Consider the following 20346-nt stretch of genomic DNA (forward strand, 5'->3'; position numbering starts at 1 on the left):
AACACCGCCCCTCACACGCGGGTTCTAACCTACCCTAGAAACCTCTGCCTAAATGCTCTGAGCTTGCTGGGCCTCTTTCCACGGTCCACCCTAAACAGAGGAAGTCCCAGACCCAGTCAGGCTGAAGCTACAGGGCTTTTCGGCATTTGGGGCTCTAGTCCCACCAAATCCGAACCGTGAAGGCCGAGGGCAGGGCAAATCACGTGCCGTGCCTCAGAGACCCACCAAGGAGGGGGTGTGGCACGGCGTGGGCGGAGGGGGTGGGGTCACGAGTGGGTGGGGTCACGAGTGGGTGGGGATGACGTGCCCAGCGCCTGGGGGCGGAGCCACGCTGCTCACGTACTCGGGTTGGGGCCTGTGGAGGCCACGCCTCTTCCGTTGCGCTGCACTGGGGCTCCCGCGTGTTAACCAAAGTGTTTGTGCTTCTTTTTCCTCTCTGGGACCTGACTGTGGGACCGGCGCTATGGCGGCAGAGATGTTGCCGAGTGCGAGGTGGCTGTACTGTGGGGAGCCGGACGAGAGTCAGAGAGCTGTACTGGGTAAAGTCCTCCCGCCCTGCGTTCTGCTCCCTCCCCAGCTGAGCCAGGACCCCTCCTCGACCTGGCGTTAAGACAGGGCTCCCCGGTCATCCCATTTTTCTTCTGTCACTACCTGCCACCTGCACGAGGACGTACCAGATACCTTTCTTTTCTCAGGACGGTATCGGGACCCTGTCATCCCCTCACTAAGTCTCTCTCCTGCCCCATCTGTCTCTTTCTCCCTCTCTTCAGATCTGGACCAGGCCTCTTCCCTCAGCCTCATTGCTCTAATCATGCCTTCCAGTCCCAGCCTCGCCTTTGAGAGTCCCGCCCATCATCCCCTCTTCCCAACTGGACCAGGACTTTTTTCAGTCCCCTTTTAGGTCAGGACCTGATCTTCCTTGCCCTCCCCATTCTAACTGTCACTCTCAGTGATACTCCAGTTCTTCCCCGCTACACCGTGGGTCCTTTTGCTCCTATCTCATTGTTGGACTGCATTCTTACAGTCCAGTTCTCCAACGGGAAGCTGCAGAATCCAGGCAACATACGCTTTACCTTGTACAACAGCAACGACTCCACAAATCCCAGGAAGCGGAAACAGCGAATTCTAGTAAGTGCTGCAGTTGCAGATGCCTTCACTCTGTGGGCTTCAGGAGTCCTTTTTGATATGGACAGATGTGGGAGGGTAGGAAGGGAAAATAAGGAGAGGAGCAAATGGACCTTTGAAGAATTCCTCTGAGCCCTAGCAGCCTGGGATATGGGAATGGGCACTATCCTGGTTTATGATATTTGAAGTGTTTCATTCATTTGTTTTTTGATCCTGATGATTCTTTGTAATGGGTGGCAGTTGTGCACATTGCAGGACATTCAGTAGTATCTCTGACCTCCACCCACCAGATGCTGGTAGCACTGGGTTGAGAACTGTCCATGAGGGATACTCATACAGTAGACAAAGTTCAATATCTGAGGTGGGGAGAGTGCAGGACATAGTGAACTCAGTAGGAAGAGAGATCTGCTTACAAGAATGCCTTCCTGGGAGAGTGCACTGGAGTTGAGTCCTGAAAGATGGGGGAAGGTTTAACACTCAAGGTATGGTTTTCCAAATGAAGAGAATAGTAGGGACAAGTACAGGGAAGCAGGAAAGCTTGGCTGTGACCAGGAAATGAATTGGCCATTTGCACTAGTCCTGAGGGTATATGAAGAGCAGTCATGGAAGAGGTGGGTAAAGAAGATTCAAGAATGGTTTGGACCCGGCTGGGACTGTAGCTTAGTGGTAGAGTGCTTGCTTGCACTGGGTTCGATCCTCAGCACCACATAAATATAAACAAAGGCATAAAAAATATAATAACATTATTAAAAAAAAAAGAATGGTTTGGAAATTGTCTACAGAATCACTTTTTCACACACCTGTAAGTGTTGGGAGTTCAGGACCTCTCTGTCAAGTCCTGTGCTTCAAGTCCCCTAAGAACTCTTCAAACCAGTTAGAAACCAGCACTAAGGCCCTCTTGCCTTTTCTTCAGGGATAGCCCAGATTCCAATAGAGATAGTGGGACTGAATCATCTCCTAACGCTAACCCACTGTGGTCTTTCATTCTAAAACTTCTCCAAATGTAGAAAAGAGACCATATTTAATACCTTTTAACATTGGTTGTAAATAGAGTTCCTCTCTCTGTGTATTTTAGGCAGCTGAAACAGACAGACTTTCCTATGTTGGAAACAATTTTGGGACTGGAGCCCTTAAATGCAACACTCTGTGCAGGTAATGGTGGGGAGAGGTGCAGCAGGAAAGGTGATGGGGGTGGTGGTGGTACTCTTCTCCATATTTATTTTAGGAGCATTGGGGAAATCTAGGCAGGTGTACCAAGTCCCTACGTTTCTAGACCCCAGGGGTCCTTGTAATCCTGAGGACATTCCTAGAAAGGAAAAGATGACTTATATTTGTTGAATTTCCCAAAGACTCCACTTATTTGTTATAACTACTTACTTGTAATGGTCTTATTCTAAAAGCACTCTCCACAAATTTGGAATGTATGTTCTACAGGTTAAAGCTTGCCTGAGGTTTGCCTTGGGACCAAGTATAAGAAAAGGATTTGGTTGTATTGAAGAATCAGGACTGGGAATCATAAGCCCAGGGCATAGGTTTCGTTTCTTTTCTTTCTTTCTTTCTTTCTTTCTTTTTTTTTTTTTTTTGGTAAGGGGCATTGAAGACAGGATCGCTTGACACTGAGCCACATCCCCAGCCCTATTTTGTATTTTATTTAGAGATAGGGTCTCATTGAGTTGCCTAGTGCCTCATCATTGCTAAGGCTAATTTTGAACTTGAAATCCTCCTGCCTCAACCTTCCGAGCTGCTGGGATTACAGGCATGTGCCACTGCACCCGCTGGGCCCAGGTTTCTATGCAGCTCAGTCACTGAGCAGCTCTGTACTTCACTGATCCCTCATCTTCTCTGTACAGTGAAGATTGCCCACCCTGAAATGTCTGGGGCTGGCATGATACAGTCATGATCCCTATGATTGTTATCAATAGTGAACCACAAACAAGGCCCTGTCAGAGCTCCCACTGGACCATGGCCTGATAAAAAATAGATGAATTTATTCATCCTTAAAACTTAATACTGCATCATTCACTTAAAGAGATGCTCTGTTTCAGATTGTTCTTCTCCCCATAATTAACAAGCTTTTACTTCATTTTCCACCATAAAAATTATGTGCACAGTAAGTTCTAGTGTAATTGTAGATTCTTATACTTCAGAAGGATTTCCCATTACACCAATGAGTCCAGATGTGTTTTTTTTCCCAGAGCTACCTCATGTCCCCTTTCTTCCTTTCCCACACCCTCCTTTTTCCTCTTCATGCAGAGAATTATTGCTGAAGTAGATTTTTGTTACTCATGAGCAAGTTGTTGCATTTCTCAGGTGTGTTGGGACAGAAAAAATGTTGAGAGCTTTTAAACAGAAAGAAGGAAGTTGTACCTTTTTAGTAAAGCATTATAGCATTATTTTTCTTTATTCAGGCACTTTGTGGGAATTTTGAATAAGACCTCTGGTCAGATGGAAGTATATGATGCTGAATTGTTCAACATGCAGCCACTGTTTTCAGGTAAGTCTCTGGCATGAAAATTCACGATAATGCTGCATAGTTTGTGTTGCTGGATGAGTTTTCATTTGATGAAAAGTGTCCATATTGTCTTAATTTGGGGAAGTTTTTTTCCCCTCTTAATCCGTTAGAAGAAGCTGCATTTCTTTTCTGTCTGGTATTCTTAGAATGCTCAGGGATAGAGTGAGATGGTCTAAAATGATAAATAGTAATGTCAGATTCAAGAGGCTGCTGTTCCCTAAATCTCAAAACTTGAATTCTTAGTGATGCTGGTAAACTTAGCAAGACCCTGTCTCAAATTTTAAAAAAGACTGGGATGAGGCTCAGTGCCTTTGGGTTTAATCCCCAGAACCCCCCTCAAATATATAGATCTGAGATTTTACATTAAAAAGACTCTTGTGTCTTGACACCCTTCTGTAAATTTCCTATGGATTTTGAGGCTCAAAATTAAGAATTCTTTGCTTTGTAAATAACTACATTTATTTATTTATTTATTTATTTTTTATTGTTGGTTGTTCAAAACATTACATGTTCTTGATATATCATATTTCACATTTTGATTCAAGTGGGTTATGAACTCCCATTTTGCCCCGTATACAGCTTGCAGAATCACATCAGTTACACTTCCATTTATTTACATATTGACATACTCATGTCAGTTGTATTCTGCTGCCTTTCCTATCCTCTACTATCCCCCCTCCCCTCCCCTCCCCTCCCCTCTTCTCTCTCTACCCCCTCTACTGTAATTCATTCGTCCCCCTTGTATTATTTTTTCCCTTTCCCCTCACTTCCTCTTGTATGTAATTTTGTATAAACCTGAGGGTCTCCTTCCATTTCCATGCAATTTCCCTTCTCTCTCCCTTTCCTTCCCACCTCTCATCCTTGTTTAATGTTGGTCTTCTTCTCGTGCTCTTCTTCCCTATTCTGTTCTTAGTTACTATCCTTATATCAAAGAAGACATTTGGCATTTGTTTTTTAGGGCTTGGCTAGCTTCACTTAGCATAATCTGCTCTAATGCCATCCATTTCCCTCCAAATTCTATGATTTTGTCATTTTTTAATGCAGAGTAATATTCCATTGTGTATAAATGCCACATTTTTTTTATCCATTCGTCTATTGAAGGGCATCTAGGTTGGTTCTACAGTCTTGCTATTGTGAATTGTGCTGCTATGAACATCGATGTAGCCGTGTCCCTGTAGCATGCTCTTTTTAGGTCTTTAGGGAATAGACCGAGAAGGGGAATAGCTGGGTCAAATGGTGGTTCCATTCCCAGCTTTCCAAGAAATCTCCATACTGCTTTCCAAATTGGCTGCACCAATTTGCAGTCCCACCAACAATGTACAAGTGTACCCTTTTCCCCACATCCTCGCCAGCACTTGTTGTTGTTTGACTTCATAATGGCTGCCAATCTTACTGGAGTGAGATGGTATCTTAGGGTGGTTTTGATTTGCATTTCTCTGACTGCTAGAGATGGTGAGCATTTTTCCATGTACTTGTTGATTGATTGTATGTCCTCCTCTGAGAAGTGTCTGTTCAGGTCCTTGGCCCATTTATTGATTGGGTTATTTGTTATCTTATTGTCTAATTTTTTGAGTTCTTTGTATATTCTGGTTATTAGGGCTCTATCTGAAGTGTGTGGATTAAAGATTTGTTCCCAGGATGTAGGCTCCATGTTTATCTCTCTTATTGTTTCTTTTGCTGAGAAAAAACTTTTTAGTTTGAGTAAGTTCCATTTGTTGATTCTAGATGTTAACTCTTGTTAACATGTGCATGGCGAGAGAAAGGGATTCAGTTTCATTTTGTTGCATATGGATTTCCAGTTTTCCCAGCACCATTTGTTGAAGATGCTATCCTTCCTCCATTGCATGCTTTTAGCCCCTTTATCAAATATAAGAAAGTTGTAGTTTTGTGGGTTGGTTTCTGTGTCCTCTATTCTGTACCATTGGTCCACCCGCCTGTTTTAGTACCAGTACCATGCTGTTTTTGTTACTATTGCTCTGTAGTATAGTTTGATAGCTGGTATTGCTATACCACCTGATTCACACTTCCTGCTTAGTATTGTTTTTGCTATTCTGGGTCTTTTATTCTTCCATATGAATTTCATGATTGCTTTATCTATTTCTACAAGGAATGCTGTTGGGATTTTGATTGGCATTGCATTAAACCTATAGAGAACTTTTGATAATATCGCCATTTTGATGATGTTAGTTCTGCCTATCCATGAACAGGGTATATTTTTCCATCTTCTAAGATCTTCTTCAATTTCTCTCTTTAGGGTTCTGTAGTTTTCATTGTATAAGTCTTTCACCTCTTTTGTTAGGTTGATTCCCAAGTATTTTATTATTTTTGAGGATATTGTGAACGGAGTGGTTGTCCTCATTTCCATTTCAGAGGATTTGTCGCTGATATACAGGAATGCCTTTGATTTATGCGTGTTGATTTTTATATCCTGCCACTTTGCTGAATTCATTTATTAGCTCTAATAGTTTCTTTGTAGACCCTTTTGGGTCTGCTAGGTATAGAATCATGTCGTCTGCAAATAGTGATAATTTAAGTTCTTCTTTTCCTATTTTTATGCCTTTAATTTCTTTCATCTGTCTAATTGCTCTGGCCAGTATTTCGAGAACTATGTTGAACAGAAGTGGTGAGAGAGGGCATCCCTGTCTTGTTCCAGATTTTTAAATAACTACATTTAAATCACTCTTCAAATGTTCTTCTAAATTCTAGGAGGCACAGAAAATTGTTTATTAATTTGTTGATTAAACACAGTTTTGTTTTTGAATGTAAAATGTTTATTAGTACTGGTTTGTACTGGCTAGCACACATACACAAACACACATTCACATACAACCTGACTATTAGTTCCTTCCTGTATGCTTGTCATTGTTCTGAACACCTTCAGTACACTGTCACTTACTTCACAGGTTCTGTTATTCCTTTTCATGTGGTACCAGGGATTGAACTCAAGGGCACTCTATCACTAAGCCACATCCCCAGCCCTTTTATTTTATTTAGAGACAGGGTCTCATTGGGTGGTTTAGTGCCTCACCATTGCTGCGCCTGGCTTTGAACCCTCAATCCTCTGCCTCAGCCTTCTGAGCCACTGGGATTACAGATGTGCACCACTGCACTTGGCCTGTTTATTCCCCCCCCCCCTTTTTTTTTTTTAACCAGTGATGAGTGTGGCACAGAGTTGGCATGACTGGGTAGAGTGCATTGCTGATGTAGCTCAGGCAAGGTCACTCCAGGGCTTGTGCTCTTGTCTACCAGATTAGACTTCCCCTTATTTGAGTTCTTTGTGGAAGGTTAGAGAACATCATATAAGAAATATATACCTCCATATTTATGCCTGCTGTTAGCTCTTTCACCAGGAGAGAAAACTATGGAAGGAGTTGAGGACTTGGTTTCTAACTTATTTCTGCCTGCATGGTGAACTAATATGGTCAAGTCATTTCATTTGGAGACTCATTTTTCCTTATTTATAAAATGAAGAGTTTGGATCAGATGAGTCCTTCATTTGACTCCCTAATCTCCAGTTCTCTTAACTGTGTACTTAAGCTGAATATTCACAGAATACATTCACTTAAGGCTTAGGAAAGTCCTGTAATAAGGAAGGAAATCTGTTTGTTTTTTTTCTTTTTTTTTTCTTCTTTTTGCAGTGCTGGTGATTGAACTCTGGGCTTTGGGTCTTGTGCACACCAGGCAAGTGCTCTACCACTAGCTATATCTCCAGCCCAAGAAATCTGTTTTGCTTAGATTAATTGTTAAACAAATAAATACTGAACATTTAATATCTGCAGGCCTTACAGAGCTTGACCTGGCAGCATGTGCCTATAGTCCTTGCTACCTGGGAGGCTGAGGCAGGAGGATTACTTGAGCCCAGTTCAAGACCACCCTGGGTAACATAGCAAGATTCCCTCTCTTGTGTTTTGTGTTTCCACAGATGAGTCGGCCGAGAGTCAACTCACACTGGAGAGCCAGACCAAAACTTTCAGAGATAAGGTGAGTGTGAACTGGAACTTGGGTTAAGAATTTGCCCATAAAAAATTAAGATGTAGGGGCTTAACCAAGTTCCTTGTAGGCATGTGTTTCTCCATCAGTACAATGAGTTTATTGAACTCTGTTCTCCCAGGCTACTCCCAGCTCATGAAGTCTGTGGTTCTCAGGAGAGTTCCTACTTATAGAGGCCTGCTCCTATCTGGGGTAGCTGAATGCAGCTCTGAGCCAGTGTTTGGAACCTATGCTCTGGTATCCCCACACCTTAAAATACTTGTTTTTAGATTAGTTCAAGTTTCAGAAAATATTGATTGTACCTGGAAACCTTCATATTAAAAAAAAATTAGACAGGGGCCTGGGGCTATAGCTCAGTGGTAGAGCGCCTGCCTCGCATGTGTGAGGCAGTGGGTTCGATCCTCAGCACCACATAAAAATAATCTTATTTTAGTTGTTTATCTACAACTAAAAAAATATTTAAAAAAACCTAGACAGCATTTTTCAATATAGAAAGTTCTTATAAAAGTCATTTCACCTCAGGATAGCAAATTGATTGGATCTTCGGTGCTACCTGAAGAATTATATTGAAGTGGAGGTGTGTGGCTACTGTGGCTCAGGGGAAAGAGTGAGAGGTCTGTTAGCAATGTCTATTGTAGATATAGAATGGGACGATGGTAAGCTGTGTGCCACAGATTTACCAACCATAATTCTAGTCAGTCATTTTATTTTACTGATGGAAAAACTGTTAATTTGTAAATAGCCTTTATATCTTATAAAGTAAGATGTTTTCAGTCTGGCAATATCACTTAATGTACGCAATAGACCCATGAGGGAGGTAGTTATGATAGGAATGATAGCTTGACTTACAGGTGAGGTGATGATGGCTCAGGAGCTTAGAGTTCCTTTGTTGTCCCACAGCTAGATGTAGCAGTGCCCATCTGCCCTGTCCCCAGTAACCAGGTTTGTTTCCTGCACAGATGGATTCTTGCATTGAAGCCTTTGGTACCACCAAACAGAAACGAGCTCTGAACTCCAGGAGAATGAACAAAGTTGGCAGTGAATCATTGAATCTTGCAGTATCTAAAGCTGCAGAGAATATCATTGATAAAAAGGGTGTGGATGGTAAGCAACTGGAACTTAGGTTAAGAATTTGCCCAAAAAGACAGCTTTCTCTTGAGATCTTCTAACTGCCTTACAGATGGCGATAGTAGGAGTTAAGGCTGTGTTCTTTACTGCTGCTTGCTGAGGGACAGGTTCTGAGAGCAGCAAGAAACATCTGATGTATTGCTGCCCTGGGTGGCTTAACAGTCAAGTGGAGGAGACAGGCATGGGAATGGCATACCCAAGTCCATCTTTAGTGCAAAGAATAGCCTGCAGGGCACAGAGAAAGGAGAAGGCTTCCTTTATGAGTCTCACCATTTGTGAGTCTAAGGAGCTTTGGTTAAAAAGGCTGAGAAGAACATTAGAGAAAGTTTAGTAAGAATGGAATTCTAGAAATTTTAAGAAAATCTTTCTAGATTTGGTGACTTACATAATATCTTCCTTTTTAGTACTTTTACAATTTCTTTGTTATTTTTGGCATATGATACAGATTTTTATTTTATATTTCTCAAGTGGTTAGCCATTTGTCCCCCAACTCCATCCTTGGGTAATTTAAAAAGGACATCCTTACCATTTTATTGCATGTTAGATACTTAGTTGTGTTCTGTTTTTTCTTCCCATGGTTTATTCCTGTACCAGCATAAGGCTTTTTCTTTAAATCTTAGTAGCCTTCTCATTAGATTTCGTCTCATAGGGCAAATTTGTCCTTCTTCATTTTTTTTTTAATGTATTTGCTGTCATAGTATGCTTTTTCATTCAGGTGATTCATTCATTCATTGATTTTTTAAAAATCTTTTACATAACTTTACAATGATTGTTTCCTCAAGGAAGCCAGAATATTTCACATTCCTTGCTTCATCCATTCTATATCCCTTTTTGTTGTTTTTGTTCCTTTTAGTTATACATGACAGTAGAATGTATTTTGGCAAATTATACATATGTAGAATATAACTTATTCAAATTAGGATTCTAGTGGCTATACTTGATGTGGCTGGTCATGTATTCATTGATTCCTTAACCCCGGAAAATTCCCCTCATAAAAAATGCCTGGGGTAATAACAGCAAATCCCTGCCCCTGGGAGCTTCACTTGCAGCATCTCATCGAACAGAGCCTAAAGTCAAGCTGCCAGCATCTTCCATAGCTGCTCACGCCATCCCGCTGCGAAGGGAAACTGAGAAACAGAAAGGCAGTTTGGCACAGAAAGCGGGCAAAAAACTCTCATTGACTATTTTGCTGTTTTGTTTTTGTTAGGTTTGATTTTTGAATGTGTATTGATTGACAAATAATGGACATTTGTGCATTTGTACACATACATATTGTTTTTTGTTGTATTTTTTAGCTTCTAGCATTTCCTTAAGGTAACTTTCTTTTCATGCTCTCTCTTTTTTTTATTTGGAAGGTTAGGTCTTTGATTAATATACATTGCATTGACTTTCTGTTGACCCTTTCATAACTGTTTTTTTCTGATTCTGTTTCTCTCTTTTTTTTCTTGCCAACAGCTAGGCTCTACTGCTGTCTCTTACTCTTTCTTTAACTCTTTTCTCCTATTTTTTTTATTATTGTTTTTTGTTCTTCCTCTCTTAAAAACACATCCTACTACCTCTGCATATACCCCGTATATGCAACTCTTGAACCTATAAACCCTTTTATATCACTCTGTTTCTTCTTCTTTCTCAGATAATCTTTTTTTTTTAAAAGAGAGAGTGAGAGAGGAGAGAGAGAGAGAGAATTTTTAATATTTTTTAGCTCTCGGCGGACACAACATCTTTGTTGGTATGTGGTGCTGAGGATCGAACCCGGGCCGCACACATGCCAGGCGAGCGCGCTACCGCTTGAGCCACATCCCCAGCCTTTCCCAGATAATCTTAAGAATTATTTTCAGAAATCCAATTGGGATTAATAAGAAGAGAATCAACATCTTTACAGTGTTGTGTTTTCCTTTCTAGGATATAGGTTTCAGCATTTATTTGAAGACATAATTTAGCTGGGTGCTGGTGTACATCTATAATCCAGAGACTCTTGAGGCTGAAGCTAGAGGATTAAAAGTTTGAGGCCAGCTTTAGCAGTTTATTGAGGCTCTAAGCAACTTAGCGAGACCCTGTCTCAAATAAAAAAATAAAAAGGACTGGTATGTGGCTTGGTAATTAAGCACCCCACGTTCAATCCCTGGTATGAAAAAAAAGACATAATTTTGTTAAATTTACTTTCAGGTATTAAAAGGCATTTAAAAAGAAAATAATTAAATATTTTTAATAATATAAAAATATTATTGAAATATTACTGAGATAATTAAACCACATTCCCAACATTGGTCTGCCAGACTAATAAAACTTCTTTGTTTCCATCTCTATTTCTATTGATATGTATATTCTGATTTTTCATTTTCACTCAAAATGTGTAGTGAGATTTTTTGGAAGCTAAGCTATTAAAGGCCATTTTGAATACCTCTCACTTTTTAATTTTTTTTTATTTTTGGGGTGCTGGGGATCAAACCCAGGACTTTATATGTATCAGGTAAGTGCTCTACCACCATGCTGCATTTCCAGCTTTGTCTCTCACTTTGAGTTTCTCTCGTGTTGTGTTATAAATGTTCACTAGCAAGCCTGTCTGCCAACTCAGGTTACTGGAGGGAAACTGCTGTATTCCCCTCTCCTGTGCCTGGGAGTCCTGCAGCAGTTGGCCTGATGGCAGGACATATTGGCAAAAGCATTTAGATTTCGGATTTCTGGACCATTTGTGGTCTCAGTTTCACAGATTGCAAAGAGTGTTGGGGACCAGAAGCTGAACAGGGTGATACTAACACTAATTTTACCTTTACTTTAAAGCTCTGGTCAGTGATGCCATCCAGGATGACTCGCAAGACGACTCCCTCTACCTTCCTCCTTGCTATGCTGATGCAGCCAAACCTGAAGATGTGTATAAATTTGAAGACAGTATCCTTCTTGTGGTAGAAAAGCTGCCTTATTTTATAAGTTGTAATATTTGTATGCATTGGCACAACCAGGCTGTCTGAAAGTCCTTGGTCCTATGACCTTCACAGAAGCAACAGACCTTTGCCCTTGTACCAGTGCTGTCACCAGGAGGTCAGGTAGAATTCCTCACCAGCTGAGGGAGCCACCCCTGGGACTCAAACCCATTCCTAAGCAACATGCCAAAGGCTACTCCTCAACCCACAGGGGTCACTCTTCCACGAATAATCAAAATATGACTTTTTGAGTTGGCCAATGTCTGAAGTCTAGGGCAGATCAGTTTTGTGAAAGAAGGGTTGGAGTGTAGAATTTTACTACTTGATGGGTCTAGTTAGATGGGAATGCTGGCCCTGGCTCTGTGATAGGAGAGAGAAGGCAAAGAAGCCCAAGCAGGAAATGAGCGCTGGGCTGGAGCCTGACAACAGGGTCTGAAGTTGCCCTGCTCTCCTGTATGAGCTTCTTCCCCTCTGTGAGCCTTAGCTTTCCCATCTGTGAAATGAAGCCTCTATGAGATAATTTTTCTGGTTGAATGTTTCCATTTTGGTCAGATTGTGTTCTTGACCTGCACCTAGTTCTTTCTTCTGCAGAGTATGAAGCTCTTAAGAGCCCATCTGAAGCTTTCAGTAAGATCACATCAAAAGAAATACTGAAGATAATTGAAGAGAACAGGTACTTTCACTTGGGCAGATGGGCAGTGATATTGGGAAATAGAGAGTCAGATGTGAAGCAGGACCTTAGGGTGCCAGTCAGTGAGAAGGTATCTGCTAGCCCTCGAACATGAATAAACCTGTTTTCTAGACCCTGGGCCTCTCGGAGCTGTAGGTGGATTCAAGGGAGGGCGTTGGCACCTGTAGCTGGGCAGAGGGTGGCGAACTGTAGTCTAGGGCTGGGACCAGAGCTAGTTCTTGTCCCCCAGTGTTATGCTGATGCTGATTGTCATTGGCAGCACCCAAATACCTGTCTGGGAATGGGTGCTGGCTGAAGGGATGGCTTCTTTATGACAGTATGCTGGGCAAGCTTTTCTAAAGTTCAGTTTGTGTACTTTAAATAATTCAGAGATTATTTCCTCCTCTCCCCTTTTACCTTTAATTAAAATAACTTTTTTGTTTTTAAATGATGATGGTGACATTATTTTGCTTCTGAGTTTTTTTTTTTTTGATAATGTTATTTTGAGCAAATAAATTGCTAAAATGTTTTCAATCCTACATTGGGTCTCCCAATTTTGTCTTGAAAATTTACTGGTCAGTGATATCCAAAGCCTTGGAAAATGCCTTTCTTTTTTGGCTATAAAGGTACATTTCTGGAAAGAGCTCTTTACTGCTTCTTAGTTGTCTTAATGTGATCATGATTTGGGATAGGCACAAGAATAAACACGGGGCTGAGAGTCTGAAAACTGAGACCCTGAGTACTGTCCTGTCTAACTGTGTGCTCTTACTGTCTGAGCCTCAGTTTTCTTGTCTGTAAAATGATGCTGCTACATGGTGAACTTGAAGAGCTTTTTTATCTCCAAGTCCAGGATCCTGATGGTAGTAAAACAGTACATAAAAATAACAATTAACAAGGATCGGGCTCTAGCTTTGTGCCAGACACTCTTCTAGATTTCTAGGTACTTTATTTGCAGTGTTTTATTTTGTTTTTGTGGTACTAAAGATTGAATCTAGGAGCACTTTACCACTAAGTTATGTCCTAGCCCTTATTATTTTTTATTTTGAGACAGGGTCTCACCAAATTGCCCAGGCTGACCTTGAACTTGTGATCCTCTTGCATTAACCACTTGAGTTGCAGTATGCTAGCTAACGATGTCTTTTTTTTTTTTTTTTGGTACTTGGAATTGATCCCAGGGGCTACATCCCCAGTCCTTTTTATTTTTATTTTGAGACAAGGTCTCTCTAAGTTGCAGAGACTGGCTTTTAACTTGCCTTAGCCTCCCAGTTGCTGGGATTACAGGCATGTGCCACTACATCCAGGTTGCAGTGTCTTTTTTGGGGGTGGGGTGGGGGGGTACTGGGGATTGAATTCAGGGACACTTGATCACTGAGCCACATACCCAGTATTTTATTTAGAGACAAAGTCTCACTGAGTTGCTTAGCTCCTCGCCATTGCTGAAGCTGGCTTTGAACTCACAATCTTCCTGCCTCAGCCTCCCGAGCTGCTGGGATTATAGGCGTGTGCCACCATACCTGGCTGCAGTGTCTTTTAATACAGAAAGAGTCCCTAGGGAGACAGATGCTATCAGTGACTTCCATTTATAGATGAAGCTAGGACACAGAGATATAAAGGAACTTGCCTGAGCAGATTTCAAACCCAGACAATCTGACTCTAGAACCTATGCTCCTAACTACTAATCCAGAGGTCGATAAACTGGCCCATACGCCATGTCTGACCTGCTGCCTATGAATAAGTAAAAGTATAAGTTAATGTTTTATTGCAACACAGCCCTATTTACTCTTACAAGTATTATTTCTGGATGCTTTTGCACCATGACATGGAGTTGCAACAGAGACCGTATGGCCCACAAAGCCTAAAATATTTACTGGCCCTTTACAGTGTCCCCGTTTTCCACCCCTCCACTCCCTTAACCACAAACCTCCTGCTATGAGGATTTTGAATATGGTAGGCCTTCAGATGCCTTCAGTGTGTATGGCGGGGAGAGGTGCCTCAGTTCTCATAGTAAGGGGTGGTTTCTGACAGAGTCTGTCTTACTCTGACACGTTCGTCCCTTTTTCTCCCTATTGTAGCCACTGCTCCACTGTTATAGAAGCGTTGAAGTCTTTGCCATCAAATGAAGAGAACCGAGATCACCAGGCCCGATGTATATGGTTTCTAGACACCCTCATTAAATTTAGAGCCCAGAAAGTGATAAAGCGGAAAAGTAAGTCCATGATAGACATTTTATTTTAGTTATTTCTAGTCCATTATTTGTCTGTAGATCTCAGATCAGTTCTAAAAGGGAAGAAGATAGATACATCTGTCCACGTCTTAATTTTTAATTGCAACAGTATCATTCCTTGTGTTGTTGGCACTCTGGAGGACTTGCCAGTCTCACTCTTCTCTCTGGACCTCATTACCTGGAGATTGCATGATGGCTTGGGGGCCTTCCAGAGCTAACATTCACTATTATTCTGCATTATGCAAAGTGCAGTATCCAGGTCAAAGTGAATGCACATGTTAAGAGACTATTAGAACAGAAGGGAGAGAAAAGTTTGGCTTTGCTTGTTAGGTTTGTGTTATGTTTATTTATTTGAAGTAGGAAAGGAGAGAGTTTTCTAACGGTAATCCCACTGTCACCTGTAGCCAGGACCATATGTGGCAATGTTGGAAATGCTGATGGAGACGTTGGTGGTTTTCCACACAGTTGTAGTCAGTCATTGTTACTGAGATTGAGTACCCAAGGTTTTGTATTAATGTTTTCAGTATTTATTTAGTTCTTTTTTTTTTTTTTTTTTTTTAGTTGTCAATGGGTACTTAGAATCAAACCCAGGGCCTCACATATGCTAGGCAAGCACTTTACCATTGGGCCACAACCCTAGCCCTATTTAGTTCTTTTATTTTTTAATTTATTTTTTATTTTTTGTAGTTGTAGATGGACAGAATGCCTTTATTTTATTTGTTTATTTTTATGTGGTGCTAAGGATTGAATCCAGTGCTTCACACAAACTAGGCAAGTGCTTTGTCACTGAGCCACAGCCCCTGTTTAGTTCTTATTTGCACATTCAAATCTCTCTTCTTCCCTCTCTCCCTGGGATTTCTCCAAAATCTATTCAGTTTCCTTTATTTCTGTTTTTAACAATTTAACCTTTATTATAAATTTTTTTAAATATTTTATTTTTGTTGTTGTAGTTGGACATGATACCTATTTTTTTTATCAATTTATTTTTATGTGGTGCTGAGGATCGAACAGGGCCTCATACGTGCTAGGTGAGCACTCTACCACTGAGCCACAACCCCAGCCCCTAACCTTTTTTATTCTGCATTGTGAGGCCTCATTGGAGTGATTGATCTGTCTGGTCGTGACACCATCATACACATCTCTTGTGTGTATCTGATCTGCAGGCTAAAGCATATCTGAGCATATTTTCATTGTATTGTCCATTTCATTCCATCCCTTTTTTTTTTTTTTGTATTGTGGATTGAAACAAGGGTACTCTACCCTGAGCTATATCCTCAGCCCTTTTTATTTTATTTTGATACAGAGTCTCACTAAGCTGCTGAGACTGACCTCAAACTTATCATCCTCCTGTTTCAGCCTTCTGCATTGCTGGGTGTGCACCACTGTGCCTGGCTCATATTTTACTTTAAAGTGACTGTTCTGAATCTTGGGCTCCTGCTTTTCTTAACATATGGTTCTTTCTGTCATTATAGTGGCCCGGCTGTTCACCTCTTCTCCCAGCCCACAAATGAGGCATGGCCTGTGTTTTTTTTCATGAAAATGATTAAATACAACTTTGTGTTATAGGTGCCCTAGGACCTGGAATTCCCCACATCATCAATACCAAACTGCTGAAGCACTTTACCTGCTTGACTTACAACAATGGCAGGTCAGGAAAGTTGATTTTGGGGATTTTTGCCTGTGAAGGAGAAAGCAGGTGGAGTATGTGAGTGAGGAGTAGGGGCTTGGGTTCAAGCCAAGTTCATAAAGATGCAGTGCTAAGAGATTGTTGCCATTTGGTGGGTTTCTGGTATCAATTAAGTTGAGGACGTGTGTGTGTGTGTGTGTGTGTGTGTGTGTGTGTGTGTGTGTGTGTGTGTTGATCTCCCCTATGGAAAAGTTCACTTTATTTTTCATGAATATTTTCTCTCTCTTTTTTTCCCCCGTGTAGTGCTGGGGATTGAAGGGCGTAGCACAAACTATGCAGGTACTCGACTACTGAGCTACATCTGCAGCCCTTTTTGTTTTAAGATAGGATCTCACTGAGTTATCTAGGCTGTGATCCTTCTGCCTGAGTAGCTGGGATTACAAGCATGTGCCACTGTGAATATCTTTTATAGATATTAGCCAGGTGTGGTGGTGAATGCCTTTAATCCCAGAGGTTTGGGAGGCTGAGGCAGGAGGATCATAAGTTCAAAACCGGCCTCAGCAACAGCAAGGTACTTAGCAACTCAGTGAGACACTCTCTCTAAATAAAATACAAAATAGGGCTGGGGATGTGGCTCAGTGGTCAAGTGCCCCTGAGTTAAATCCCCAGTCTACACACACTACACACACACACACACACACACACACAAAAGGTTGCAGAGCTGGGCAAGGTGTTGCACCTATAATCCCAGCAGCTTGAGAGACTGAAGTAGGAGAGTCACAAATTTAAAGCCAGCCTCAGCAACCTAGCAAGACCTTGTCTCAAAACAAAATAAAAAGGGTGGGGGGATATGGTTTATTAGTTAAGTGCCCCTGGGTTTTAATCCCCGGTACCCCAAAAAGAAATAAAATGGCTGTGGGATGCCCTGCAATAGAGATTTACTTTACACACTTCCTTCAAGGAGCCCTTCCTGATGTCCCACAGAACTAGTGCTGTAGAAAAGGGCAAGCCACTCTGAGGACTCTGGGAAAGAAAGCCCATGCAGCATCCCTGGGCTTCCTTCAGCCGTTTGTGTAGTGTTTCCTGCTCCTGAGTGGGCTTGGAAGAAGCAACAGCAACTGAGTTTGGGGTGATTATTATCCTAGCAGCCCTTCTGAGCAGGCAGGGACAGACTTGGAGGGCCCTCACCAGTATGAGATGCTAGCACCCCCTGGGTGCAGGCACAGCTTTCTCTCTCCTGCTCAGGAGGATGCTCTGGGGTTGACTCTCTGCTTGCTGTGAAGCTCTGGCACTTTGGAAGAAAGAAGAAAGATTGATCCAGTTCCTCCTTTCCCCAGGTTGGGAAGGCATTGAATGCTAAGGAATCGGGCTCAGATGTTCTTATTTTGCTTTTGGAATTTAATTTTGTTTCTCTTTTCCTGCCACTGATTTTGCAGTTTACGGAACTTCATTTCAAATTCTATGAAGGCGAAGATCACTGCATATGTGATCATACTTGCTTTGCACATAAATGACTTCCAGATTGACCTGACACTGTTACAGAGAGACCTGAAACTCAGTGAAAAAAGGTGAGCACAGCATTTTGAATAAAAAGCTCCTTCAAGGATACCTTGGTATGTCTCTACACCAACATTAAGGAACCTGGGGGTATTTCATATGGGAAGAACTTGGGACCAGAGGATGGTTTTCACCTAGACATTTTGAGCGCCTGTGTTGGCAGAGTTTTAAATTCCTTCATGCTGTCTCATTAATTTCCCTAAAAAACAATTGAAGAATCTGCAGTCCAGAGCAGTGACTTCCTCGGGTTCTCATAACCAAGAGGGGAGTCAACTGGGCTTCTTCACACCTGAGTCTTGCCATAGCGTCCTGTTTCTGGATTACCAGGCAGCCTCCATTCTCTGAATTCCTATCACTGGGAGGAGGAATTCTTATGGTTCTGAGTGGTACATCCAGGGGTGGAAGTTTCAGAGAACTCACCTTCATCTTAGCAAGCAGAGTTTTCTCAGAGTTGATGGAAGGTCTTCAAGGGAAGGTGAAGCCACTGGTTGGCACGGACACCATACTTAAGCTTCTCTGACTAGATGGGAGTAGGGAATGACCTTTCAGGCTCCTTCTAGCCTTGCTAGAGTAGATTCCAACAATAGAGGGCAGAGCTTTCCAGGATCCTTTTTTTGGTGATCGAGGGGCATTTGACATCAAGGCTCCAGATGGTATTCTAAGCCTGTGATGACACCTCTGTCTACACTTGTCCAGCAGACCATGGAAGGTATTCTGAGGGCTTTCCAAAAATAGCATTGGCACATGCAATGAGGTAGAGAAATAAAACTAGAACTAGGAGTCTGTCAGTTCTAGCAAGTGCTCAGACCTGGTTGCTTTTGTACTTTGGTTATAGGTGGTAAAGACAGTTATTAATAGGGATCTAGAGACCTAGTTTTCCATCACCTGTATGACTGTTTTCTGATGACAACACATTAAAATGAAATTTTCTGATAACTTTGGGAGGTGGGGCATCTTGTCTACCTGCTTGGGACTTGGCCACTTTTGGGATTCTGTCTTTATGGCCTGGAGCATGAATGTGCTACTCCCTCCTGCCAAGCTGTCCTGAACAACCACATTAAGAGCTTTCTTTCCATTTTTCTGCTTGTTTCTTCCTTAGGATGATTGAGATAGCAAAAGCTATGAGGTTGAAGATCTCTAAAAGAAAGGTGTCTCTGGCAGCTGACCAGGAAGAGGATCACAAGCTGGGCACTCTGTCCATCCCACTGCCCCAGGTCTCGGACTACCAGTCAAAACGGAGGAGGATTACCTAGATGTGTGCCTTCTAGACAGCATTTTTGGCCACATCATAGCCACTGCTTCTGTTCACTTCCAGTTTTATTTTTAGGAAGAGGAAAAAAAGAAGCCTTGTTTTGGCTTGGGATGAAGCTAGCATCCTGGTCATGCCTGGCTTATGCAGAAATATAAAGTGGTGGCTAAATTGGACTCAAATTCCCTCTGGTGTTGCTGTGATGGTGTGTTTCTCATGTTGGTTCACCTTTGTGGGGATTTGAAGGGTGGCATCTAGAAAGTTGGAATCAAAAGATTTTACCAGGCTAAACCCTGAACCAAATCTAATGGATGGAGGTTGATAAAGAATCTGGAAGGGCCAGAGGAGGAGGTGAAGAGGGGGATCCAGCACAGCGGTGACTGAAATAGAGGCTTCCAGCTTTATCCAGAGAGAACTGTGGGTTGCTAGTGTGGTTGGGTTGCCAGACAAGCTGATTAGGAGGAGCCTAATCAAGAAGTGATAACCCCGGGCTGGGGTTGTGCCTCAGAGGTACAGCACTCACCTAGCATGTGTGAGGCACTGGGTTCAATCCTCAGCACCACATAAAGTAAAATAAAGATACTGTGTCCACCTATAACTAAGAAAAAAAGAAGTGATAACCCCAGTTTTTCTGTCTGGCTAAGGCCACAGTGAAGTGCAGGGGTAAGCCAGGTGGAGGGTAAAACACTCACAGACCACCTGGCACCTTTATCTGCTCCTTGGAGTTTGGCCTTGTCAGATCTATTGGCAATAAAGTTTTTGGGTCCCTGAAGGAGCCGTTGGAAGAGGCTTGTCTGTCCCTTAATCCCAAATGACCCCGAAGGTAAGCAGTTTAATGTAGGAGTACGTGGGAAGCACATTAGGGATGATGTAGGGGTAATATGATGGTGTTTACAAAAAAACGGTTCTCATTAACTGAAGGACACCGTAACTCCAGTCATAAGGAGATACACAAGAAAGCTCATGCTCCTCTGTGAGAAGCCCTTCTTTGGGAAGCAACTCAAGAAAAAAAGCTCAAAAGACATGAAACCATTCCAAAATGTATCTTGTCCTGAAGAAATATGTAGCCCAAAAGAAAGCAAGTGTCCTAAGAGCTCAGGAGTAGGCTGCTGAGAGCTAAACCAAACCATTTTCAGGGAAGATTATTCAGACAAAACAAACAAAAAACCCACAAAAAATAAGTCCTAGATTTTCTTCAATGGATAGATATGGTAAATTTTTTTTTTTTTTTTTTTTTGGTCCAGGGGATTTAACCCAGGATAGTTAACCACTGAGCCCTGTCTCCAGCCCTTTATTATATTTTATTTAGAGGCAGGTCTCACTGAGTTGCTTAGAGCCTTGCT

General features: G+C 42.0%; 1 protein-coding gene across 1 annotated transcript; it reads left to right on the plus strand.

Moving 5' to 3' along the window:
• The first annotated feature begins 345 nt into the window (after positions 1–345).
• Positions 346–19185, plus strand: Polr1e (RNA polymerase I subunit E). Its single transcript, XM_005326294.5, has 12 exons — positions 346–539; positions 1025–1128; positions 2201–2277; positions 3534–3619; positions 7560–7618; positions 8587–8731; positions 11537–11644; positions 12253–12349; positions 14419–14552; positions 16137–16218; positions 17634–17765; positions 18854–19185. The coding sequence occupies exons 1-12, from the start codon at positions 464–466 to the stop codon at positions 19005–19007; spliced, it is 1254 nt and encodes a 417-aa protein (XP_005326351.1). The 5' UTR covers positions 346–463; the 3' UTR covers positions 19008–19185.
• Positions 19186–20346: the final 1161 nt, after the last annotated feature.

This window comes from Ictidomys tridecemlineatus, chromosome 4 (assembly GCF_052094955.1).
Source record: "Ictidomys tridecemlineatus isolate mIctTri1 chromosome 4, mIctTri1.hap1, whole genome shotgun sequence".
Classification (NCBI taxonomy): domain Eukaryota; kingdom Metazoa; phylum Chordata; class Mammalia; order Rodentia; family Sciuridae; genus Ictidomys; species Ictidomys tridecemlineatus.